Source organism: Capricornis sumatraensis, chromosome 1 (assembly GCF_032405125.1).
Source record: "Capricornis sumatraensis isolate serow.1 chromosome 1, serow.2, whole genome shotgun sequence".
In the NCBI taxonomy this organism is placed as follows: domain Eukaryota; kingdom Metazoa; phylum Chordata; class Mammalia; order Artiodactyla; family Bovidae; genus Capricornis; species Capricornis sumatraensis.
In genome coordinates this window covers 246,323,483-246,349,964 of record NC_091069.1, presented here as the reverse complement: position 1 = coordinate 246,349,964, position 26,482 = coordinate 246,323,483, and the positions used below count along the sequence as shown (strand labels likewise).

Sequence of the window (26,482 nt, the reverse complement as noted above, 5' to 3'; positions counted from 1 at the left end):
TTGTTTCCATGTCCTGGCTATTATAAACAGTGCTGCGATGAACATTGGGGTACATGTGTCTCTTTCAATTCTGGTTTCCTCGGTGTGTATACCCAGCAGTGGGATTGCTGGGTCATAAGGTAGTTCTATTTGCAATTTTTTAAGGAATCTCCACACTGTTCTCCATAGTGGCTGTACTAGTTTGCATTCCCACCAACAGTGTAGGAGGGTTCCCTTTTCTCCACACCCTCTCCAGCATTTATTGCTTGCAGATTTTTGGATCGCAGCCATTCTGACTGGTGTGAAGTGGTACCTCATTGTGGTTTTGATTTGCATTTCTCTGATAATGAGTGATGTTGAGCATCTTTTCATGTGTTTGTTAGCCATCCATATGTCTTCTTTGGAGAAATGTCTATTTAGTTCTTTGGCCCATTTTTTGATTGGGTCGTTTATTTTTCTGGAATTGAGCTGCATAAGTTGCTTGTATATTTTTGAGATTAGTTGTTTGTCAGTTGCTTCATTTGCTATTATTTTCTCCCATTCAGAAGGCTGTCTTTTCACCTTGCTTATATTTTCCTTTGTTGTGCAGAAGCTTTTAATTTTAATTAGATCCCATTTGTTTATTTTTGCTTTTAGTTCCAGAATTCTGGGAGGTGGATCATAGAGGATCCTGCTGTGATTTATGTCTGAGAGTGTTTTGCCTATATTCTCCTCTAGGAGTTTTATAGTTTCTGGTCTTACATTTAGATCTTTAATCCATTTTGAGTTTATTTTTGTGTGCGGTGTTAGAAAGTGATCTAGTTTCATTCTTTTACAAGTGGTTGACCAGTTTTCCCAGCACCACTTGTTAAAGAGATTGTCTTTACTCCATTGTATATTCTTGCCTCCTTTGTCAAAGATAAGGTGTCCATATGTGTGTGGATTTATCTCTGGGCTTTCTATTTTGTTCCATTGATCTATATGTCTGTCTTTGTGCCAGTACCATACTGTTTTGATGACTGTGGCTTTGTAGTAGAGCCTGAAGTCAGGCAAGTTGATTCCTCCAGTTCCATTCTTCTTTCTCAAGATTGCTTTGGCTATTCGAGGTTTTTTGTATTTCCATACAAATCTTGAAATTATTTGTTCTAGTTCTGTGAAAAATATGGCTGGTAGCTTGATAGGGATTGCGTTGAATTTGTAAATTGCTTTGGGTAGTATACTCATTTTCACTATATTGATTCTTCTGATCCATGAACATGGTATATTTCTCCATCTATTAGTGTCCTCTTTGATTTCTTTCATCAGTGTTTTATAGTTTTCTATATATAGGTCTTTAGTTTCTTTGGGTAGATATATTCCTAAGTATTTTATTCTTTTTGTTGCAATGGTGAATGGAATTGTTTCCTTAATTTCTTTTCCTACTTTCTCATTATTAGTGTATAGGAATGCAAGGGATTTCTGTGTGTTGATTTTATATCCTGCAACTTTACTATATTCATTGATGAGCTCTAGTAATTTTCTGGTGGAGTCTTTAGGGTTTTCCATGTAGAGGATCATGTCATCTGCAAACAGTGAGAGTTTTACTTCTTCTTTTCCAATTTGGATTCCTTTTATTTCTTTTTCTGCTCTGATTGCTGTGGCCAAAACTTCCAGAACTATGTTGAATAGTAGCGGTGAAAGTGGACACCCTTGTCTTGTTCCTGACTTTAGGGGAAATGCTTTCAATTTTTCACCATTAAGGATAATGTTTGCTGTGGGTTTGTCATATATAGCTTTTATTATGTTTTAATTAATGATTTCTGGTTTTTGTAAGTGTATCTTCTAGCTAATTACCCAAAGTGCTTATGTTATGCTAACAGGATTGCAGATTTTTGAAATAGAGTGTGCACTGCGTTAAATTTTGTTCTTTACAATGATGATGCATTTAAAGTCGATGAACTATAATTCTGTCAAGTCGTGGCCCAAGTCCACTTTCCTCTGATTGAACATGTGCTCACTGTTGGAACTGTTGTTCATATGGTGGATGAATGGCTCTGTTTAGCATGATCACATTTATAAATGCTATATCCCACCAAGTTTGGTTCATTTTCTGATGAAAAAATGGTATTCAACTGCATTTATACGTTGTCTCTGTCTCCACTAGGATCTTTTAGTAGTGAAGAGACTGCTCTCAGTCCACATAGGAATTAATAGATAATCTTTTTCAGCTACTCAACTGAGAAAGCTTAGCAATGAAGCTGAATTTTATTGTAACTCTTTACTATAAATGGGTCAAATATTGTATGTATTTCTCTGGTGAAAATTATTCAAGGAGAAGAAAACATTTGTGTTTTTGACATGAACAGTCCTATAAATTTCTCACATTCTATCAGCATTTTGATGTTTCAGGGCTTTGTAACACATTTTTTATATAATTTATAAATTTCATAGCATTTTCAGATGTCCTGGTTTGCTGCCTTATGGATATATTTTAAAAATCCTACATTTGACTGAATTTTCAGCTTGTGTGTATTAGTCTAGATCTGGCTCCCAATTTGCAGTTAACTTTGAGAAAGGCAATGATAGCCTTTATAGATTTTTCAAACAGTTTACCAAAATTAAGCACATAAATAAAAATCAAAGGCTTTTTCCTCTGATTTTTAAGTTTCAATAATATTTATCCTTACCATAATGAACACATGATCCATAAGAAGGAGTTTTATAATTTATGAAACCAGACCTTAAAAGATGCAATAAACTTTTATAAGAAAAAGAAGAATGATCATTTCAATAAATTATGAAAAGGTAGCTGATAATATCCAAAATGCAATCCTGATTGAAACAACATGAAGAAAAATAAAGTTTTCTAAAAATAGGAATATGGAATCATTTTTAGGACTCAAAGTGCTTTGGCAAAAGAAGAAAAAGACAAAATCCAACAGTTCAGTTCAGTCCACTGAACTCTTTGTGACCGCATGGACTGCAGCATGCCAGGCTTCCCTGCACAGCACCAATTCCCAGAGCTTTCTCAAACTAATGTCCATCAAGTCAATCATGTCATCCAACCATCTCATCCTCTGTCATCCCCTTCTCCTCCTACCTTCAATCTTTCCCACCATCAGGGTCTTTTCCAATGAATCAGTTCTTCACATCAGGTGGCCAAAGTATTGGACTTTCAGTTTCAGCATCTGTTCTTCCAATGAATATTCAGGACTGATTTCCTTTAGGATGGACTGGTTTGATCTTGCCATCCAAGGAACTCTCAAGAGTCTTCTTCAACACCATGGTTCAAAAGCATCAATTCTTCAGCACTCAGCTTTCTTTATAGTCCAACTCTCACATCCATACATGACTACTGGAAAAACCATAGCCTTGACTAGATAGACTTTAGTTGGCAAAGTAATGTCTCTGCTTTTTAATATGCTGTCTAGGTTGGTCATAGCTTTTCTTCCCAGGAGCAAGCATATTTTAATTTTATGGCTGCAGTCACCATCTGCAGTAATTTTGGAGCCCCCAAAAGTAGTCTCTCACTGTTTCCATTGTTTCCCCATCTACTTGCCATGAAGTGATGGGATCTTCATTTTTTGAATGTTGAGTTTTAAGGCAGCTTTTTCACTCTATCTTTCACTTTCATCAAAAGTTTCTTTAGTTCTTCACTTTCTGCCATAAATGTGGTATCATCTGCATATCTGAGGTTACTGATGTATCCAGTAGGTATATGAATATAGCAAAGAATATAGACATAATGTTCACCAAAAAACAAGTACAAATTACTGATGCATTCATTAAAAGATGCTCAGTTATCTATAAGCATGCCTTCATAGATCATAGCCTTGTGGTAAAAGGGCTTGTGTAAGTCAATGAAGCTATGACATGCAGGGCCTCCCAAGATGGTTGGGTCAGAGTGAAGAGTTCTGACAAAATGTAATCTCCTGGTGGAGTGAAGGGCAAACCACTCCAGCATTCTTGCTACAATAACCCTGAATAATGTGAAAAAGCAAAAAGATATGGTGCCAGAAGATGAGTTCCCCAGGTCAGAAGGTGTGAAATTTAAAAATGCTTTCTCCTTGGAATGAAGGCTATGGCAAACCTAGACAGCATAATAAGAAACAGAGATGTCGCTTTGCAACAAGGGTCTGTATAGTCAAAGCTATGGCTTTTTCAGTAGTGTATGGATGTGAGAGTTGGACCATAAAGAAGGCTGAGCACCAAAGAACTGATGCTTTCAAATTGTAGTTCTGAGAAGACTCTTAAGAGTCCCTTGGACAGCCAGGAAATCAAACCAGTCTATCCTAAAGGAAATCAGTCCTGGATATTCATTACAAGGACTGATGCTGATGCTGAAATTCCAATCAGGTCACTTGATGCAAAGAACTGACACCTTGGAAAAGACCCTGATGCTGAGAATGATTGAAGATAAAAGGAGAAGGGGGTGGCAGAGGATGAGATGGTTATACAGCACCATTGACTTGATGGACACAAATTTGAATAAATTCTGGGAGACACTGAAGGACAAGGGAGCCTGGTGTGCTGCAGTTCATAGAGTCTCAAAGAGTCAGACATGACTTAGTGACTGAATATCTATAAGCAAAGCAAAAAATAATACAAAAATTAGTAAAATCATGTAAATTAAAATAATGAGATATATATCATATTGATAAGATCAAAAAGAGTAATAGTGCACATGTCTGATGAAAAAAATGAACCCCAGCCAGTGGAGATAAAATAGCTCCATCTTTTACTAAGCAACTTAACAGTACAGTTTAACACTTTAATATACAGAATTCCACTCCAGGGATTTACCAAAAAGCCTCCTTTTCACTATATCTTTCTATTGATGAGCTGATTGATAAGCAGAGAGGTCCACTGAAACAAGGTCCTTGGTCTTGTGGAATAGGAAAGATGTAAAGTCAACTAGCATTAAATGATTAAATAATTAGAAATTAGAAAAAACAAGCAGCAATAGTGTGTACATGCTCTATGCCCTACCGTAGGTTAAGAACTTAAATGTCTCTACCACCTTATGAAGGAGGATCTATGATTAATCCATTTTACAGGTAAGGAAATTGAGGAATTGAATGCCTTCCTGATTGCCTAGTTTCTCACAGTGTACTGGAGATTGCTTGCTGTGTAACAGGTTACCCCTAAGCTTAGTGACTTAACAATGATAATGCATACTTACAATCTTCCGATTTCTCTGGGGCAGGAATCTGAGTACGGCTTAGTCGAGTCCTTAGATGAAGGTCTCTCAGTGCTGCAGTCAGGTTTCCGCCCAGGGATGCAGTCATCTCAGAGTTCAAGCCCACTTGTGTGGTTGCTGGCAGGATCCAGCTTCTCACAGAACTTTGTTTGAAGAAAACCCTCAAGGAAATCTTTCTACAGGGAAGCTTACAATATAACAGCTCACATTTCCCCAGAGTGAGGATTCTGACCTGAGAGAGAGAAACTGACAAAGAGGACACCACCTTTTGTAACCATAGGAAATTGCCCTGGATCCACCACATAGTGGATGCTTAGTAATTGGACAATAAACACTATTTTGTAAAGACAAAGCACAATTTTACATGTGCTTAAAGGAGAAAAGGTCAGTTTTCATTCCAATCCCAAAGAAAGGCTATGCCAAAGAATCTTCAAACTACTGCACAGTTGCACTCATTTCACATGCTAGCAAAGTAATGCTCAAAATCCTCCAAGTTAGGCTTCAACAGTACATGAACCAAGAACTTCCAGATGTGCAAGCTGGACTTAGCAAAGGAAGAGGAACCAGAGATCACATTGCCAGCATCCACTGGATCATAGAAAAAGGAAGAGAATTCCAGAAAAATAACTAATTCTGCTTCACTGACTATGCTAAAGCCTTTGACTGTGGATCACAACAAACTGGAGAATTCTTAAACAGGAAGACCAGACCACCTTACCTGTCTCCTGCAAAACCTGTATGCATGTCAAGAAGAAACAGTTAGAACTGGACATGAAACAAAGGACTGGTTCCAAATTGGGAAAGGAGTACATCAAGGCGGTATATTGTCACCCTGCTTATTTAACTTATATGCAGAGTATGTCATACATAATGCCGGTCTGGATGAAGTACAAACTGGAGTCAAGATTGCCGGGAGAAATATCAATAACTTCAGATATGTAGATGACACCACCCTTATGGCAGATATGTTCATTAATCATCAGACATCTGTTTAAATATTCTGTGAATATTCATATGAATTAAGTTTTAAATAATTAATATTGTATGTGTTTCTGTTGTAATTTTGCATGTTATGCATTTTGATAATTTTTTGGTCTATTCCCAAGTAGTAAAAGGTGTAGGAATAAGAATAATTTTGTTAATTTCATTTTACTTTATGAAACAATCAGTAGCTGATACTGAAGAAAGTAACACTGAAAGTATTGGGTTGGCCAAAACATTTGTTTGCATTTTTCTGTGACTATTGTATGACATCTTTCCAAACAAATTTTTTGGCAAACTCAACATTAAAAACTACTATAATGTTTTTTTCACCCCTGATTTTGAGTTCTTTATAAATAAGATGAATTAAAACCATTTATCTGTTAGAATGATGTTATGAAATGCTGTCAAATCCACCACAGAAATCTCTTTCATACATTATATATGAGATAAAGAACTAAAGCAGATGTGTGAGTATTGTTAGTATATACCACTCCTCTAACTTTACATCCTTCCATATGGGCTTCCCTGATAGCTCAGTTGGTGAAGACTCTGCCTGCAAAGCAGGAGACCCCGGTTCAGTCCCTGGGTTGGAAAGATCCTCTGGAGAAGGGATAGGCTACCCGCACCAGTATTCTCGGCTTCCCTTGTGGCTCAGCTGGTAAAGAATCCACCTGCAATAAGGGAGACCTGGGTTTGAACCTGAGGTTGGGAAGATCCCCTGACAAAGGGAAAGGCTACCCACTCCAGTATTCTGGCCTGGAGAATTCCAAAGAGTCAGATATGACTGAGTCACTTTCACTTACATCCATATACTTTTTTTTTTTTAATCAGTAATACCTTTAAATCAGATGTCAGCAAACTGAACCACAAGTCAAATCCTGCTCAAAACCTGCTTTTGTAAATACATGTTATTGAAACATGATTGTGCTGATTTATGTGTTTAGCTTCCCCCGTAGCTCAATGAGTAAAGAGTATGCCTCCAGTGCAGAAGACCTGGGTTCAATTCCTGGGTCGGGCAGATCCCCTGGAGAAGGAAATGGCAACCCACTCCAGTATGCTTGCCTGGAGAATCCCATGGACAGAGGAGCCTAGCAGGCTACAGTCTATGGGGTCACAAGAGTCGGACATGACTGATCAACTAAGTACCCACACACACGTGTATTTTCTATCACTGCTTTCATGCTTCAGTGACAGAAATAAGGAATGTCACAGACTTGCAAACATAAAATATTTGTGACAGATTGCAAACCATAAAATATTTGTTATTTGGCCTTTTATAGAAAAATATTTCCAATCACTGAAAATATTGAAAATTTCTATCCATGAATATAGTGTAATGAATGCTCCATCTCTGTTTATTTAGGTCTTATATAATTGTTAGCAACAACTTTTGCAGTTTTCAGTAGGCCAATCTTGTACTTATCTTGTTAAAATATATCTCTAAATATTTCATGCTTTAATTCAACATTTTTGCTTTTTAAAAATTTCAGCCTGTTACATATATAGATACAATTAGCTTTAAATTTTATATTTTGATGTGTCCATGTGTTCTATGACTTTGCTAAAGTCACTTATTTTTCTAGCAACTTTTTTATAGGCACTTTTGATCATCTATAAATAATTCTGTCATCCATGAGGGAAGGCAGTTCCATTCTTCTTTTCTAATATATGTGCACTTTATTTCTTTTACTTTTTCTATTGCTCTTGCTAGAATCTTCAGAATGATCTTGAATAAAAAGGTCAAGACCAGAACTCCTTGTCTCTTTCTTGATCTTTGGTGGAAAATAATTTAGTTTTTACAATTGAGTAAAAAAAATGATGCTAGCTGTGACTTTTTGCAAGTCTTTTCTCAAGTTATTCCATTTTACAACTAGTTTACTATGAGATTTTTATCAGGGTCTTATCAGATTGCTGAATTCTAGAAAATATTTTTTATTCTTTCTTTGTATCCATTCAAATAATCATATTGTGCTTCTTTGTTGGTCTGTTGATATGAAGAATTTCATTAACTAATCTTTGAATTTAAACCAACCTTGCATTCCTAGATTAAATTTCACTTGGTCATGACATATTTTTTTTATATGTTGGTAAACCTAACTTGCTAATGTTGGGTTAAGGATTTTTATGTCTGAGTTCATTGTGGATTTTGATCAGTAATTCTAAGGTATTTATTTGATTTTGGTATCGAGATGATGTTGGCCTCATAAAATCAATGATAAAGTACACCTTCCTCTTGTATTTTCTGAAAGACTTCATGTAAAATTGGTATTTTTTTTTCTTTAAATGTTAGCTAACCTCACTACTGAAGCTGTCTCAGCTTTAAATATTCTTGTGGGAGATTTTTAACAATAAATTAAATGTATTTATAGCTATGGGACTATTAAGGTTATCTAATTTTTCCAGACTGTTCTTTGAGAGTTTGTTTTGTCCCAGAAATTTATTATTTAATATAACTTTTCAAATTTATTGGCACAAAATTATTCCCAATGTTCTATTATCCTCTTAATTCAAGTAAGGGCTGCAGTGATAGCCTCTTTCATGGTAGTTATTTGTAGCTTATATCTCTCCTTTCTTCTTGATCAGTCCTGACCGAGGTTTATCTATCATATTTTTTTGAAGAACTATATTTTTGTTTTATTGATTTTTTTCTTTAGTTTTTTTTCTATTTTCTTATTTCATTGATTTCAGTTTTCCTCTCTATTAATTTTGCTATTTCTCCTAACTTTGGATTTTATTTGCTCTTTTTGAAGAGCTTCTGAAGGAGGATCACTGATGTGTGATCTTTTTTCCTTTTCCAATACAAACATTAATGCTACAAACTTCCATCTAAGTGTTGCTTTTAACTGCATTCCATGCATTTTGATATATTGTATTTACATTCTTATTCAACTCAAAAATATATGTATATTTATATATATATATATATGTATCTTCTAATTATTTTGGTGATTTCTTTTTTGACTCATGAGTTATTTAGAATTGCATTGTTTAATTTTCGAATATTTGAGGTTTTTCCCAGATACATTTCTGTTATTGATCTCAATGTTAGTTTTTCTGTGGAACTAGAACATCAGTTCAGTTCAGTTCAGTCACTCAGTTGTGTCCAACTCTTTGCAACCCCATGAACCACAGCACACCAGGTCTCTCTGTCCATCACCAACTCCCAGAGTTCATCCAAACCCATGTCCATTGAATTGGTGATGCCATCCAACTATCTCATCCTCTGTCATCAACCTTCTCCTTCTGCCCTCAATCTTTCCTAGCAACAGGGTCTTTTCAAATGAGTCAACTCTCCACATCAGGTGGCCGAAGTACTGGAGTTTCAGCTTCAACATCAGTCCTACCAATGAACACCCAGGACTAATCTCTTTTAGGATAGACTGGTTGGATCTCCTTGCAGTCCAAGGGACTCTGAAGAGTCTTTTCCAACACCATAGGTCAAAAGCATCAATTCTTCAGGGCTCAGTTTTCTTTATAGTCCAACTCTCACATCCATACATGACCACTGGAAAAACCATGACTAGATGGACCTTTGTTGGCAAAGTAATGTCTCTGCTTTTCAATATGCTGTCTAGGTTGGTCATAACTTTCCTTCCAAGGAGTAAGCGTCTTTTAATTTCATGGCTGCAATCACCATCTGCAGTGATTTTGGAGCCCCAAAAAATAAAGTCAGCCACTGTTTCCCCATCTATTTGCCATGATATGATGGGACCGGATGCCATGCTCATAGTTTTCTGAATGTTGAAATTTAAGGCAACTTTTTCACTCTCCTCTTTCACTTTCATCAAGAGGCTCTTTAGTTCCTCTTCACTTTCTGCCATAAGGGTGGTATCATCTGCATATCTGAGGTTATTGATATTTCTCCTATCAATCTTGATTCCAGCTTGTGCTTCCTCCAGCCCAGGATTTCTCATGATGTACTCTGCATGTGTTAAATAAGCAGGGTGACAGTATACAGCCTTGACATACTCCTTTTCCTATTTGTTGTTCCATGTCCAGTTCTAACTGTTGCTTCCTGACCTGCATACAGGTTTCTGAAAAGGCAGGTCAGGTGGTCTGGTATGCCCATCTCTTTCAGAATTTTCCACAGTTTATTGTGATCCACACAGTCAAAGGCTTTGGCGTAGTCAATAAAGCAGAAATAGATGTTTTCTCTGGAACTAGAACATAATCTGTATTAATTTATCTGATAACATCCATTGAACTTTTTATTATGGCCCAAAATACTATCTCTCTGGGTAACTGTTCCATATGCACTCAAAACCAGCATGGAATCTGCTGTTCTAGGATGTAGAGTTCTATAAATCTCAGTTCAGTCAAAATGATTGATAGCGATATTAAAGTCATCTGTATTTCAGATATTATTTCTTCTGCCCCTATCTTCTCTCTTTGAGACTGTCACTACCCAGTGTTCGAATATTTGATATTGTTCTACAGCTCTAGGACATCCTATTCTGTCTTTTTCACTCTTTTGCACTTTTTGTTTTAATTTGGATAATTTCTGTTGGCCTAGCTTCAGGTTCATTAATTATTTTCTCTACCGTATTCAATCTGTTGATTAGATTAAGGAATTCCTTACATCTAATATTGTAGAAATGTTGTTTCTACCATTTTATTTATCTATCTTTTTCTTTTGTATGGTTTTAATGTTCTTTTTGAATCCCTTATCTGTCTGTGGTTATTAGTCATAGTTGTCATAAAGTTCTTATTTGATAGCTTCATACTAAGCTTTCAAGACTGTTGATGATTTCCTCTCTGGTCCTTTTTGCTTGCTTATTTCTCTTTTTTTGTATCATAACATTTTATTATCTTATAATACTCTGATGCATAAAAGAGTAGAAATTGAATTGGGCTATACTTATTTCCAGTTCTTTACTTCTTCCGGCTTGTATGTCCAGGATCTTGTCCTCTCACTCTCTACCAAACATGAGATTGTTTACATATGCCATAGCGCCTTATAGGATATTTTAAATTCTTTGCGACTGACTTTACCTAGTTGCCTGTGACTTCTGCTCTGTGATTCATTCCAAGAAAAGTGTGATTTTGTAGATTAACAATCTCCCTTTGGTGGTTAGAATGGAAGTAATATTCTTTTGTGTCTTTCTCCATCGTTTTCAGAAATGGAATTCTGTTTTTTAAATTTGATCTCATTCATGTATCTTCTCTAGAAGTTCTCTTTTGGTAGAACCTACCTGCTTTAGCGATGCTGCTTGCCTTTCAGATTCATTGTGGAGGTCCCCTTAGATACACAGTTAACTTCCTTTGTTTCTTTGGTGGAGCTGAAACAGGCAAGAGAAGGCACAACAGGAGTCTCTGCTACTGTGACCTGAAGGATACCAATAGGTAAATGATGAGTTACAGGGGAAACTACAGGAAGAAGTGTACCCCCTCTCGTTTCATTTCCCCATATACAAAGTCTGAAGTTTCCCACATGAGTGTGTGACCTCCCACCTGTTCAGGTCCCACGTAGGTTCTGGGCACACAGAAACCAGCAGCTCTTCTCTAGAGCACATATTTGGCACATGCTTCGGGCTTTCTCTAGAAAAATGGAGTTGTCTTCCCCTGTGGGTATTCTCCCCAAATCTTCAGATTCAGATCAGAATATAAGAGAAACCCTATTAGCCTTTCAAGGCCTAGACCACAACCTCCTAAGTCCCAGAATGGGAAAAAGCAACATAGTAGTATCATCTGATTCATCCAACTACTGTTTTCCCAGAAACCTCCCTTATCTTCTGTTTTGTTATTTCTAAGTTTATTTTTCAAAATAGTTTCATATGGATCTTTTATCTGAATCACATTTATGATCATAGCCTAGACATCTGGGCTATATCTCCTTGAATGCAAGCACTTTAAGGTGTTTTAATTGTGCTCTGTCTTAGTGCAATGATCTAACATTTATTTAATAACATTAAATGGTATTAATAGTACATTGTATTTCTAGACCACGCTTAGAAGGGAAGTCTGTGATATTGGTATTCACCTTGTAGTCTCAGATGTGTGCATCATGGGAAGTCTTCAAATGTCCTCCCCCTGAAGCACTCTTGTTTACATTCATTTTAAGTCCCTGGGAACACAACAAATTAAGTTAGTTACACACAAGATGTCTACTTCTGTAGTCATTCTACTGTGATTCCTGTGAATAATTTATCAACCAGTTAAGGCTCATCAAATCTGGCTTTTTATGTGGAAACTATCTGTAAGGTCTCTTACTGTTCATCTCAACGTTTGAAATGCTATCATTTTAAATAAACATGTCTCTCCCTAAACAAGAACTTCATTATCAGAAGAAAGAAAGGAAAAAATTCCTGGCACGTCAGGTGCCTGTCCGCTAGGATGTCTGTTCAGCATCTGTCACCTCCCCTTTGTGGTCTGATGACCTTGAGTTTATTGTCTCCCTGTATTTACTCCTGTTGGCATCACCATTCCTCTTTATTTTATTTTATTCCAGGTGCTGGGGTTCCCCAGTTCCAACCGATTGCCCTGAATGGCCGAATTCAGGTCCTCAGCAATGGGTCTCTGTTGATCAAGCACGTGGTGGAAGAAGACAGTGGCTACTACCTGTGCAAGGTCAGCAACGATGTGGGCGCGGACGTCAGCAAGTCCATGTACCTCACGGTGAAAAGTAAGGAAGACGAGCTCTTCATTTTACCTAAATAGGGCTCTGGGGCTTCCATTGTCAGTGGTCTCCACACACACTGTTTAAAAACAAAACAAAGCAAAATGTGGTTTGTTGCAGCTGGGGGGTTGATGCTTTCCTGTCTTAAACATACAGTTGAAGAGGATAGTAGAAGTCCAGCGACTGTCAGAATATGCAGAGTGTGCATCAGAATATGTGTCCAGGGCAGGGAACCCTGGGCTTCCCTCCCTCCTCTCCCCTGGCCATGGGTCCAGGCTCTAAGCAGCCCAGCAGATGAGTGGGTTGCTGCCTTTGGCACCCAGATTTCTCTCCTGTTGATTTTATCATGGAAAAGCCTAGTGCATGGTCTCAGAGGTGTTCTTTTCAGAGGTCTCTTCATGCTTTTTGTCATTTGCAAGCTTGTCCATAGATTTCCTTCTTTAAGATCACTGTAAAATCAAGAAACTGGAAACCTCTTTATCAACATACATCCCTACAAGAAGATAAAACATGTAGGACTATACTTAGGGTCCATGTTGCTGACAGATCTTAGAGGAAAGGGTGAAATTATTTTTATACTTCAGTCGCTAAACCACCAAAGAAAGGACATAAAGTAGACCAGCTTCTACTGAGCATTGCTCACTGGAAAATGGTTGTACATCCAGTTTACAGTGAATGGCTTACGTCTTTCTTCATTTATATGCTTTTCTACTGGATAGATTGAGATTTCTTCCTGACCACAAGCTTTAATCAGACTTCCTCTTGTTTATTTTAACTATGCTGTGTATAGGTTTTCAAGGATCTCTACCATATTATTTATTAGGAGATTGGACTTAACAGTGGATTTCAGTGCTATGTGTGAGAGAGACAGAGACTTAAAGATTAGCTACACAAAGTCTAGTATCCAATCTATTTTACTAAGAATTTATTCCGGTTAATCTATTTTTTTCTAATACAACAATGAAAATATCAAGCTATCTATTGCTATACTTTTGTATCATGGGCATATTATAGTTCTGAAATAAGGTTGCTTTGAAATATTAATACATTGTGAACATATCAATACATAATTTTGACTGCTAAATGTCATATTCTAGAGAAACTGATTTGTAATAATTAGAGGACAAAAAGTCACTTAAATCCAAAGTTGAAGTGGTAATTTTTAAAAATAATAAATTGATGAAATATGAAGGAAACTCAAGATTTGAGGACCAACATTGACCAATATTGATCCATCTTTCCCCAACAAAAAGAATATGTTTTGCTTTGCTTTAACATTTTAAAAAATTTTGCATGCAAAAAATAGCATATTTTAATGAAAAATGATTCTATTTTCCAAAACAATAAGTGAGAACAGGAGCATCATTTTACATTTTTACGAATGCTCTTAAAATATGGTTTTATAGAAGACTGTTCAGTTCTGATATGTCTTTCTACATTTAGACTGTTAAAATATATTGTTCTGGTTGAATTAATAAAGAAAATTTAGCTTTGTACAGACATATTGTCAGAAAAGGAAAGAATATTTTAGTAGCTTTCTCAGATAATTGTGGATATTCTTCAGTGATTCTATACCAGAACTCAACCAGTCATGGTTTTCCAGAAAATAGTTGCCATGTGGAATTTGAAATAACATTAATGGATTTTCATAGTTGGTTACACTATTCCATTGGCCTTTCTTGCCCTTTAAATAGAAACTTTACACAATCACAATTTTGTAACACATGATGAAAATGACAGTGAACGTCACTTAGTTGTGTCCCACTCTTTGTGACCCCATGGCCTATACAGTATACGTGCAGTACAGTGCATTTCTCCAGGCCAGAATACTGGAGTGGATAGCCACTCCCTTCTCCAGGGGATCTCCCCAACCCAGAGATTGACCCCAGGTCTCTCGCATTACAGGTGGATTCTTTACCAGCTGAGCCACAAGGGAAGCCTGTAACACACTATATTGGTCATTTTAAAACCATTGGCTCACTGAGTTACACCAGTCTAACAAATGTTTGACTGAGGCATTTCACTGGTGGTGGTGGTCATTCAGTTGCTAAGTTGCGTCGCACGCTTTTCTACCCCTTAGACTATAGCCCACCAGGCTCCTCTGTCCATGGGATTTCCCAGGCAAGAATACTGGAGTAGGTTACCATTTCCTTCTCTAGGGGATCTTCCTGCAAAAATCACATTCATTAATATTACCACTCATTTCCTGAGCAAGGTGTTTAAGAATAACATATTTAAAAAAAAATTTTTTTCTATCCCACTCATACATATCTAGACTCTAATAGATACAGAACCCTCTGAAGGACGTAAATACACTCAACCATGGACCTTGCCCTTAATGAATGAAAGAATTTATGTCTTGAGAAAGGAGACAGCAAGGCAGGAGTAGAGCCTGCTAATCACAGTGCAAGGAAGAGTAAGGTGCACAGAGATGCCTAGGAGGACTGCACCATCATTTTGAGGAGATTAAGCAAAGTGTCAGGGTGAAAAAATCTTTAAAAATGGGTAGAATTTGAAAATGCAGAAATTGAAGGTGTCCCCACATCTCTCTCCGTACTTTTGATGCTGGTATTATAGTAGACACGTGACCACAAAGATGTCCACTTCCTCTTAATGGGCTTTCCCTCCTTGGGACCATCAGGCCTGGGTGTGGACAGCTCTGGTCCAGCAGAGGGCACCCCTGTCAGGACAGAAGGTGGGACACCTGGAACACAGGTTCCCATCCCCTGTAGAATCAGTGACTACAGAACAGCACCCGGGGCGCCAGAGTTTAGTCCTGAAGGATGCCGTTCGAAAGATAGAGTTGTTGAGGGTAAACAGAGGCACAGGAGGGAGAGAGAGAGGATATAAGAGATCAGAAGACTCAAACTGAGAGGTGACTGTGTTTGAATGTTATACCAGGGGTGGAGGGGACCAGAGAAAAAAATTCACAGTAAGTGTTTGTTCGTCAAAGACAGATGTTCTTAGAGCTGGCCAATCTTGGTTTCTGTCTCTCAAACCATACAGACTATTAGCAGAGAGGTGCATTTATGAAATAATTCATTTTACCAGTTCTTGATAACCCTCGGGTAGCTTTGTACAAGATTGAAGTCGGGAGGACAAGGGGATGACAGAGAATGAGATAATTGGATGGCATCACCAACTCAATGGACATGAGTCTGAGCAAACCCCAAGAGACAGTAAAGGACACGGAAGCTTAGCATGCTGCAGTCCACGAGGTCGCAACGAGTCAGACATGACTGAGTGACTGAACAACAAGCTTTGTACATAATTTCAACTTCAGGCATCTGGTATCTTTAACCCTCTAAAAGCATAATGTTTAAACTCTGAAAAGCGAAAACATAATTTCATAAAGAGATGTAAAAGCACAGAGACAGAGGATATACAGTGACTCTGTTGCTCCAGTGATATCATTTAGTCAAAAACAACAGCTAACAGAGGGATGGCTTGCACTTGTTCTTAATGTACTTGCTTAACAACACTATTAAGTCTGTAAACACTGACAGGTTTATGCTCAGCACATGGTCATGGGAGACCTGCCAGTTGGTGTGTAGATAGTTTTTACCAGGAAAACAGGAGGCAGTGGGAATGGAGGCCCTCCACTCTGGCCTGGCACAGTCAGAGTTGGTACCCAGCTGCCAAGCAAGAGGATGGTACGTCCCTGCAGCCATGGCGGGATTATACCTGACACTGCAGCAGAGAGGTTCTGGGCTCTTCTTATCTGATGCTACCCAGGCTTGCATCAGGCACGATTTCTTTAATGTTTCAAAAGAAACTGCACTGCCTTCAGTAAAAATATCAAGTATTCTCTCTTTTCTATAAGTCATTAAAAAAAAAAAAAACTGGTCTGCTAATATTTTTCAATGCAATAGGACAGGGCTTTCTACCCAATTGGATTTGTCAGGAAACTAAGGCAGCTTCTCAGATGAACACTCCAGATGCCCAGGGAGGCTGGCGCTGCATTTTACATACACTTTAAAGACACGAACACTACTGCTAGAGCCTGGTGTGGAGGAGGACGTAGAGGATGCTGGGAACCAAGTCCTGGCGCAGATTGGGTTTCCTGTCTGGGAAGTTTTCTTACCACCGCTCCAATGATTTCAAAACCCACCAGTCTAATAATAAAGCAATTTTATGAGTGCCTCCCTGCTGTCTCCCATTTTGGAGTCAGACATAAAGAGGCCATGGGAAGGGAAGATAGTGGGCAACCATGTTTGGAATCAAAGGTCATGAGATAGAAAGCCATCATGAGATAAAAAAATACTCAGTGCATATCCTTCCAGTTTTGTTGGTATTCCGGCTTCTGGTTCAACATTATCATCTCAATGCTGATTTATCATTTATGAAATATCATCCCAGGAATAGGGACCCAAAACACCATATAATGTTCAGGACTTTTGGCAAAAAGGACAGGGGAACTAGGCTTGACTTTGAATCAAATGTGGCCTCTGGTGACCATGCTACACCCCTCACCCCAGGACCATCAGGGGCTGCAGAAGTCTCTCCCACCCCCACATCAGGGACCACTTGGGATCTGGGGAATGTGGTCTTTCATGCTAAGAAAACAATTCCTGAAGCTGTGGAATCTTTCAAGTGGAAGAGCTATCTTCTCAGGTGCCAAAATTGCAGCCTCCACTGTCCCAGGTTTCTGCCCCGGCCAATCTGAGCCTGTGTGCCTCCGGAACACTGCTTTCCATGTGGATCTCTAGCCCACGATACCAGGCAGCTCTTTTTTCATCCACCACTCTCACAGGTCCCTTCTGATCCCCACACGCTGTGCAATAGAACATCCCTCATCAAACAGGAGCAGGCGCTTCCCTGGAGAGTCTGTTACTCGTGGAATCCACCCTCCCCCATCTCTGGATCCCAGAGTCCACCCACAGGTTCCAGTTCCAAGCAGGTGCCCGGGTCCCATGCCATCTGATCTCCATGTTCCCAGAATGTAGGGACACTTGAGTGTGCCTGCACCAACTCCAGTCAGACAGTCCCCAGGTCCTGGCTGTTTCTGGACAGTAACATGATTTGACCTCAGGCTACTTCTTGTCCTGTTATTGCCAGAGTGGGTGTTGGGGTGGAATACAATATTTCATCACTCTACACCACCGCCCCAAATAGCATCTGTTCATATCCACCCTTGGACAGTCCATTCAACCCTGCAACTTCCTGCACTCATGCGCCACCTCAGGACCCACAGGTTCACCCACGGACACCTGCAGTCTCGCCCTGTGATGCTCTGGGGGGAGGAAGGCGCACTACCCCAGGCTGACCCCCAGCGAGGTCATGTTGGCCTGAGGCCATCCCACAGGGCGCTCCCAGGTTCCCCTGGTCACTCTGAAAGGCCACTCTGTACTCCAAGCATAAGAGATGCAGGTTTGTGTTTTCTCTTTGTTTGGGGCTCACAGAAGTAGCAGACTCACATTTGAATACTCTGCTGTTGTTCAGTCGATCAGTCATGTTTGACTCTTTGTGAACCCATGAACTGCAGCAACCCAGGCTTGCGGTCCTTCACCATCTTCTGGACCATGCTCACATTCCTGTTGATGATTCTGTCCAACCATCTCATCCTCTGTCACCTCCTTCTCCTCCTGCGTTCAATCTTTCCCAGCATCAGGGTCTTTTCCATGGAGTCAGCTCTTTGCATCAGGTGGCCAAAGTATTAGAGCTTCAGCATCAGTTCTTCAATGAATATTCAGAGTTGATTTCCTTTAGAGTTGACTGGTTTAATCTCCTTCCTGTCCAAGGGCCTATTTAAAATTTTGTGTTCCTTAAACTGTCAAGATAGCTTATGTGTGTCTTAGTCTAATGCTGCTGCTGCTGCTGCTAAGTCGCTTCAGTCGTGTCCGACTCTGTGAGACCCCATAGATGGCAGCCCACCAGGCTCCCCCGTCCCTGGGATTCTCCAGGCAAGAACACTGGAGTGGGTTGCCACTTCCTTCTCCAATTCATGAAAGTGAAAAGTGAAAGTGAAGTTGCTCAGTCGTGTCTGACTCTTAGCGACCCCATGGACTGTAGCCTACCAGGCTCCTCCGTCCATGGGATTTTCCAGGCAAGAGTACTGGAGTAGGGTGCCATCGCCTTCTCCCAGTCTAATGCTAATGCTACTTTCCCTCTATTATTTTAATTCGGAGAGCTTCTAAATCAAACCTTCTGAACCTTGATTCCTGAGCCCTGGAGGACTGTGAATGGGGCCATGGGGTTATGCAGTCCCTTGAAACCATATGTAAAAATGTATGTGTTTATCTGGGGTAGTGGGGGAGTGGAACATGTAGCCTTCATGATATCCTCAAAGGGATTTGTGATGCAAAAAAGGTCAGCATGACTTTTCTAGAAAATCAAAGCCCAGATGGCCTCAAATGAAGACTGTGTGTTGTACTTTTCAGGCAAATATCTCAGAACATCGGGCTGGAAGCTACAAGCCCACAACGATAGGGTCATGCAGGTGGAAGACGAATAAACAACCATGAACCCATGGCAAACTAGCTATTACGGAAAACTAGGTTTTGGTATTTCTTTATCCAATGAAAGAACACATCCACATTTGTAGTGCAGCCTTGGGGCTGGTGAAACATAAATGGATCAAAGGCATGTATAAACACCGTGCGATCAGCCGTCAGGCTCCAGACCCACTGCCTGGGTTCCGTCTGGTCCAGCCCAGCACGCTATGCAGGTGACTCACCCTTTCTCCAGGACTGTGAAACACGGAGACAGTACACACACCTCTCTCTGTGGCTGCAGTGAACCATCAAGTGTGAGGGCTCAGCCAGACACGTGGTTGGTGCAGGGTGAGGGCAGCTGTCGTTGAGCTGGAGGCTGTGACTACTGGTGTCATCATCATCATTCCTAAATTACACCCCCCAAGATGGATCAGTGCCTCCAACAGACTACAGGGTGTCCTGATTCAAAATCACCCAGTTTACACACTTTCCTAACTGTGGGGCCCATCTCCACAGTATCCAACACATACATGTATGTGCAGGCTCATAGCCCTTGCCCTTCCCATCTAAAGTCCAGTTGACAAAAGCAACTTTGCAGCTTTCGTGATGATGTCTGTGTCAGAAGCAGAGGATGGAGCAGAGCCTGAAAAAGGAAGCATGGAGAAGTGGAGGGACCTGTTAGCTGGCAGGAACCCCCCCCCCGCCCCGCCGCCAAGTGGCTGTATTGCTGATGGTGGGTGCTGGCTCCTGCCAGGGAGAGCAGCTGAACGTTTGCATCTCACATCTTCACTGAGCCTGGAGTCCCACCAGCTGAAGGTTCTTGGTGTTAAGAAGGGATCTGTGAGATGGGAAGGCTACTAGAGCAACTACGATTTGTCGCCAGCCTCAATTTCAGTTCCCCTCCTCTCTAAATATAAAGTGTTAAATTGTGTCCTCCTAAAATTCATAGGTTGATGTCCTAACCCCAGTACCCTCAATTATAACCTTGTTTGGAAATAGGATTTTTAATAGATAAAATATGTAGAAGGACGTATTACTGGAGTCCTGTGGACCTCAGTCTAGTAGGACTGGTGTCATACAAAAAGGGGAAATTTGGACACAGACATGGAGGGAATCAGCCATCTGAAGACAAGACATTGGACTTGGGCTTCCTCGGCCAAGGGAAGCCAGCAGAGGCAGGAAGGATTCTTCCCTCAGTCCTTCAGAGAGAACACTGCCTTGCCCACACCTTGGTTTCAGACTCCTGGCTCCAAAACTGTAGCAGAATAGATTTCTGTTATTTAAGCCTCCAGTTTGTGGCACTTTTTAATGATATCCCTGCATGCACTGAGTGACAGTAGAGATATTTGGCTAAGTCTTATGTTTGACTCAGAGCAAACACAGCAGCTAGGTCACCTGCCCCAGCAGGTAAATCCCAACCTGTCTGAACAGGTGGATGTGAACTCTAGTCTGAACCAACCAAGGGCAGCGATTCCCTTTGAGCACGATTGGTTTAAGGATGGGCATGTGACCAATTTTGGTCAATGAAATGTAGAAGAGTTGTGTGATCATTCTGAAAAGATTTCCCTAGTCTTCATAGTAGACTCTGCAAGAGATACACATCTTTTCATTCTTGACCCTATCTGGAGGTGACACCTTGATTCGTGGCGACACTGGCATTTTCTTGAGGATAAAACCAATACATAAGGAAGGTAGAATAAAAACAAAAAAAAAGTCCTTGTTTTCCATTAGTAACCCCGTATATTTCCTAGCCACTTCCCCATAATTCATCGACCCTTTAAGCCCAACCCCTCTTTTTTTGTTAAAAGGATACATAAGCCCGTGAGTCTAGCCATTTCTTTGAGCTTCATTTTTTTTTCCTGTGAACTCCTTTGCATGTAAAATTGAATAAAGTTGTGTGCTTTTTCTACTGTTAAAAAGAAAAGCAGAAAAGTAGAGATTTGTCCCTAACCTGCATTTGCAATCTCCCCACCTCCGGTTTCATCATTGTCTGAGAGGACCAGTTATTTGATGGCTTTGCTGTCTCAGCCAGTATGGGTCAGGGTATTCTCATTTACAGCTGGAAGCATCCAAACTAAATAGGAAGCAGACAGCAGGTCACGGGACTCAATTCCACCATCGCTGCTCTTCTCCCAGCAAGTCAGGCTGAGCACAACACCCCTGAGGGATGGAGGGGTCCTATTTGGGTTGAGCAACCCAGTCTAAACCGGAATTCATCCAGCACGCTGCTCTGGGTTAGGGGAGCGGGGGTCTGCAAAGGACTGACAGATGAGGGTCAGTGGCAAGCTGAGGACCTCGGGCACATCCTAGAGCGGGGGTCAGTCCCTGGTGGATGGAGAGTGAAGGACACCAACAGCATCTTTTCAATGTCACCAGACTAGTATTCCTCTGTGGGAAAGAACATGTGTTTTCCCTCCTTACTTCTTTTTCCTCCTTCTTCTGTTTGGGGGCACCCTTCCACTCAGCAGCTGGAGTTATTTTTGCCAGTTTGGGGTAGTCTGCTGTTTCAAGGTTTCTGGGGGTGGTGGTACCAGCACTCTGGGTCCTCAGTTATCTGTCGCCCTCCATACTGGCATCCACTGAGATGCCTGCAGACCCATCTGGTCACTGCCTAGCTGCCCACAGGAGCCCCCTCTTGGTCACCCTTTGACCTTTTGCATTGTTTAGTAGTCATCCAAGATTTGGGCAGATAATATATGCAAATATTGGGACTTTCACTCTCTGTGACTCCCTTCTTTCTAGAATTTCCCTCTAATTTTCTAACTGCCTTGGCAGTCCTTAACTCTGCTCTCTGTAGATGAAGCTAATAGCCTTTTACTACTAATTCATACCCCAATTTAAATAGTTCCCTGGTAAATAAATAAAACTGGACCAGTTTTATCACAAGCTCCACCAATTCATCTGGTCTGCCATTCGCCTTGTGAACAGGTGCATGGAAATAAGCTTATGGCAAGGGGAGGCTTGGAGGTTCCCCTGTGACAGTTAATGCCACGTTGCGTGCAGGTACCTGGGCTATAAGCTCACTTTTCTCCTGGGGACTCCCAGGTTTGACCTTCCTCAGGGACAATCTGAACAACTCATGTAAGAACATGTCCAAAGACAGTGCATGAGAACGCTGATGAACATTTGCAATGCAAGGGTGGGTCACGGAGGGGTGCCTGTGGCCACCAGGGCAGGGACCAGCCATCTGCTCTTTTCAGCTCCAGATGTGGCTGCATCAGAAAGACAGAGAGGATGTGAGCAGTGGGCCTTTAAATATATATTTATTTCCACTTATTTATGTAAATCCCCACATGCTTAGCCAAGTGATTCCAGCACCCAGGTGTTAGGTGTTCACATGTGTGCATCTGTCCATTTAGCTGTTGATCTTAGGGACTGTTATGGAGGAGCACAGGGGCTTCCCAGGTAGATTGGTGGTAAAGAGTCTGCATACTAATGCAGGAGATGGAGGAGACATGGATTCAATCCCTGGTTTGGGAAGACAGATCCCCTGGAGAAGGAAATGGCAACCTGCTCCTGTACTCTTGCCTGGGAAATCCCACGGACAAGGAGCCTGGAGGGCTACAGTCCATGGGGTCGCAAAGAGTAGGACAGGACTGAGTACGCACACTTGCGTGTTCTTCCATAAAATAGTCACATCATGTTAAGTGGAACTATGGCCCTGCTATATTGTCTTTTTCAGAGAATAAGCATGGTGTAAAGAAGTGTGTGTGGTGCCAGGTTGGCCAGTGGTGAGTTTGTGACAGTTAATGTTGTATGTCTACTTGGTTAAGCTATGGTGCCCAGTTTTGGTCAAACACTTGTCTAGATGATTCTAGGAAAGTATTCTTTGGATGAGTTGTTCAGTTGCTAAGTCGTGACCAACTCTTTTCAAGCCCATGGACTGTAGCATACCAGGTTTCCCTGTCCTTCACTATCTCCTGGAGTTTGCTCAGATTCAAGTCCATTAAGTCAGTGATGCTATTGAACCATCTCATCTTCTGCTGCCCCCTTCTCCTCCTTCCCTCAGTCTTTCCCAGCATCAGGGTCTTTCCAGGCTCTTCACATTAGGTGGCCAAACTATTGGAGCTTCAGCTTTAGCATCAGTCCTCCCAGTGAATATTCAGGGTTGATTTTCTTTAAGATTGATTGGTTTGATATCCTTGCTGTCCAAGGGATTCTGAAGTCTTCTCCAGCATCACAATGAGATTAGCATTTGAATCAATAGACTCTGAGGAAAGCAGATTACCCTCTATAGCAGCGATCCCCAACCTTTTCGGCACCAGGGACCAGTTTCATAGAAGAAAACTTTTCTCCTCAGACCAGGGAGGGAGTAAGGGGCTGGTTTGGGGATGATTCTGGTACATTACATTCATTGTGCATTTCATTTCTACCATTATTACACTGTGATATGTAATGAAATAAATATACAGTTCACCATAATGAAGACTCAGTGGGAGCCCTGAGCTTGTTCACCTGAGCTCAGGTGGTAACGTGAGCCATGGAGAGTGGCTATAAATACAGGCGAAGGTTCAGTCACTAGCCTGCTGCTCACCTCCTGCTGCGTGGCCTGGTTCCTAACAGGCCACCGGCCAGTACCAGTCTGTGGCCTGGAGGTTAGGGACCCTTGCTCTATAATGTGAGTGGGCCTCATCCAATCAGTTGAAACTCCTTCACGAAAACAGATGGAGCTGCCCAGAGGGAGAAGTACTTCTGCCTCCAGGCTACCTTCTCACTAGAGCTGCAAAGGTGACCCTTCCCTGAGTCTCCAGCCTGCCCGCTTCCAGCCTGCCCCCAGCCTTCATTATGATGACCCTGCTCCTCAATACGAATTTACCTGTACCTCCATCTGATCGGGAGAAGGCAGTGGCAACCCACTCCAGTACTCTTGCCTGGAAAATCCCATGGATGGAGGAGCCTGGTAGGCTACAGTCCATGAGGTCATGAAGAGTTGGACACAACTGAGTGACTTCACTTTCATTTTTCCCTTTCATGCACTGGAGAAGGAAATGGCACCCCACTCCAGTATTCTTGCCTGGAGAATTCCAGGGACAGCCTGGTGGGCTTCTGTCTATGGGGTCGCAGAGTCAGACATGATGAAGCAACTTAGCAGCAGCAGCCATCTGATCGGCTCCCTTTCCCAGAGGACCCTGACGAACAGACTTTGATGCTAGTGGCCGGCAGCCCAGGAAGGACTGGGTTTCCCCATCTGCCTGCAGCTCCACCACCACAGTGTCTGCGTCCAGGAAGTCAGGCTGTAAGTCTGACATCATTTATACAGAGTTAGAACCAAGGATGTTCTCAACAGGTCCTCGGGGTTTGCTGCCTTTTCATTTAGGACCCCATTTTAAAGGTAGAAATATGCATTAATACCTCCTGTATTTGGGTGCAGGAAGCTGGCTGCAGAGCACTTGGAATTAGCACCTATGTGCTCAGTCATTCGGTCGTGTCTGACTCTTTGCGACCCCACAGACTGTAGCCCGCCAGGCTCCTCTGTCCGTGGGACTATTCAGGCAAGAATACTAGAGTGGGTTGCCATTTCCTCCTCCAGAGGATCTTCCCAACCCAGGGATGGAACCTGTATCTCTTGCTGTATCTCTTGTGTCTCCTGCATTGGCAGGTGGGTTCTTTACCACTGAGGCACCTGGGAAGCCCCCACACTATACTTGGTCTTAGCGAGAAGGCTGGGGGAGGCCAGAAAGTAAGGACAGATCTAGAATTGGGGTGCAGCTGCAGGGGGCGCTCTGCTGACCCTAGGCGAGCTCTGAGGCTCATCCGGCCCTTCCGAGCTGTCTGGTGCTGAGAGGCTGGAGGCCTCCCCTCGGAGATGCCAGGGCCAGTACGCGTGCTCACAACCCAGCCTCTCATTCGTTTACCACCCGAGTCTTGAACGTGCGGCCGTAGCCCTTCATAGAAGTAGTGCTTAATGACTTCCAGCAGCCTCCATGGCCATCACCTGTTAGGAATCTTTCAAATGTTCTCATTAGCTATGAGGTTGGGAGCGCCAGCCCGACCCTGCGCAGCCCAGCGGCCAGTGGCCGAGCCATCACGGGCGCTGCAGCGGTGCCTGCCTGTGAGCGTCGCCCTCTCCCTGATCAGCAGCAGAGATAAAAGGAGGCTACGGTGAGGCTGGCTGGGGACTCAGCCCCTCTGGCTTGGCTCTTCTCAAGGAAATGTGACATGCTGGCATTGGGCACTGTGTTAGCGAGCCGTTCATCACACATGTCCACTCTGAGTATGGAGGTTTAAAACTGTTATAAAGCAAACCACAGATGATGCACCGAGATAACGGAAATCTTATCTCCAGCTCACCCTGCAGTGCAATACACCTTCTCGTCTCTCTTTACACCTGCCATTCCCGCTTCCACCTGTCCTTCCTTAGCCTTGATGGTCTTCATCTCCTTTTTTGCAGGCACGCGTTTTTGTTATCATCCCTCAGTCGTTCAGTTGTGTCTGACTCTGCCACCCCATGGACTGCCCCGTGCCAGGCCTCCCTGTCCCTCACTGTTTGCCGGAGTTTGCCCCCAACTTTTCCTTAAAACACCAAAACCTTTCACCTCTGTAGAAGTGTTTCAGAGATATAGTCACAGGAATACTGCTGAGGTTCCCAGACGCTGACTGGATGAAGCTCAGAACAGAGACAGTGAAATCCTAGCCTTCCCTAGGTCATTCTGGCTGCCTGGCCCCTGGAATTGGAGAATCCTGCAGGTACATGCAGTCTCAGACTTAAATGCAAAGGTCAAGATGTCAAGGTCACTGTGAGTAGAGGCTGCAAAATCAAGAGGTGACATTGTGCTTGGGCTTAAAAATCAACAAGGAGACCACAGCCTTCACCTGGATCAGCTCTGCCACAACTGAGACTTCCGACCCTTTGTTGCATGGAAGCCTCCTGACCCCAAGGCACAGTGCCAGTGGTCTGGCTCTGAGGGCCAACCTTGATACAGTCTTTGGAGGGACTGGGGTCTCCTGCCTGGGAGCTAGCACCACCTCTGGGTTCTGGCCCTGCAGACAGGCACTGTGGCCTTTCCCCACCTGGGGCTCCCATCTCCATCTCCATCACACCAGTGGCTGCACAGTCAACATCAGCTACTTCAAGCGTGGGTGCCCTGAAGCTGCAAAGCCAGCCTCCCAAGCTGCAAAGAGAGGTGCTGTTGCACCCCTGCCCCTGGAGACCTGGCCCACTCCACCTTTCAGAGTGACAGCGAAATTCATGCACAGCCTGTAGGAACCTCCTGCAGTATTGATTACTCCTTGTTCACAAAGCTGCAGACCCTCCATCCAGGAAGTCTGAAGTCGCCAGCAGTGAGGGACCCCACCTAATCCCCTGGTCCT

At 42.0% G+C, this 26,482-nt stretch overlaps 1 protein-coding gene across 1 annotated transcript in view; it reads left to right on the top strand.

The window, feature by feature from the left end:
- Positions 1–26,482, top strand: part of DSCAM (DS cell adhesion molecule) — a 684,538-nt gene that overhangs the window by 442,435 nt on the left and 215,621 nt on the right. The window contains exon 11 of the mRNA XM_068969386.1: positions 12,570–12,743. Coding sequence (XP_068825487.1) covers positions 12,570–12,743 — 174 coding nt within the window. The remainder of the gene's footprint in view (positions 1–12,569; positions 12,744–26,482) is intronic.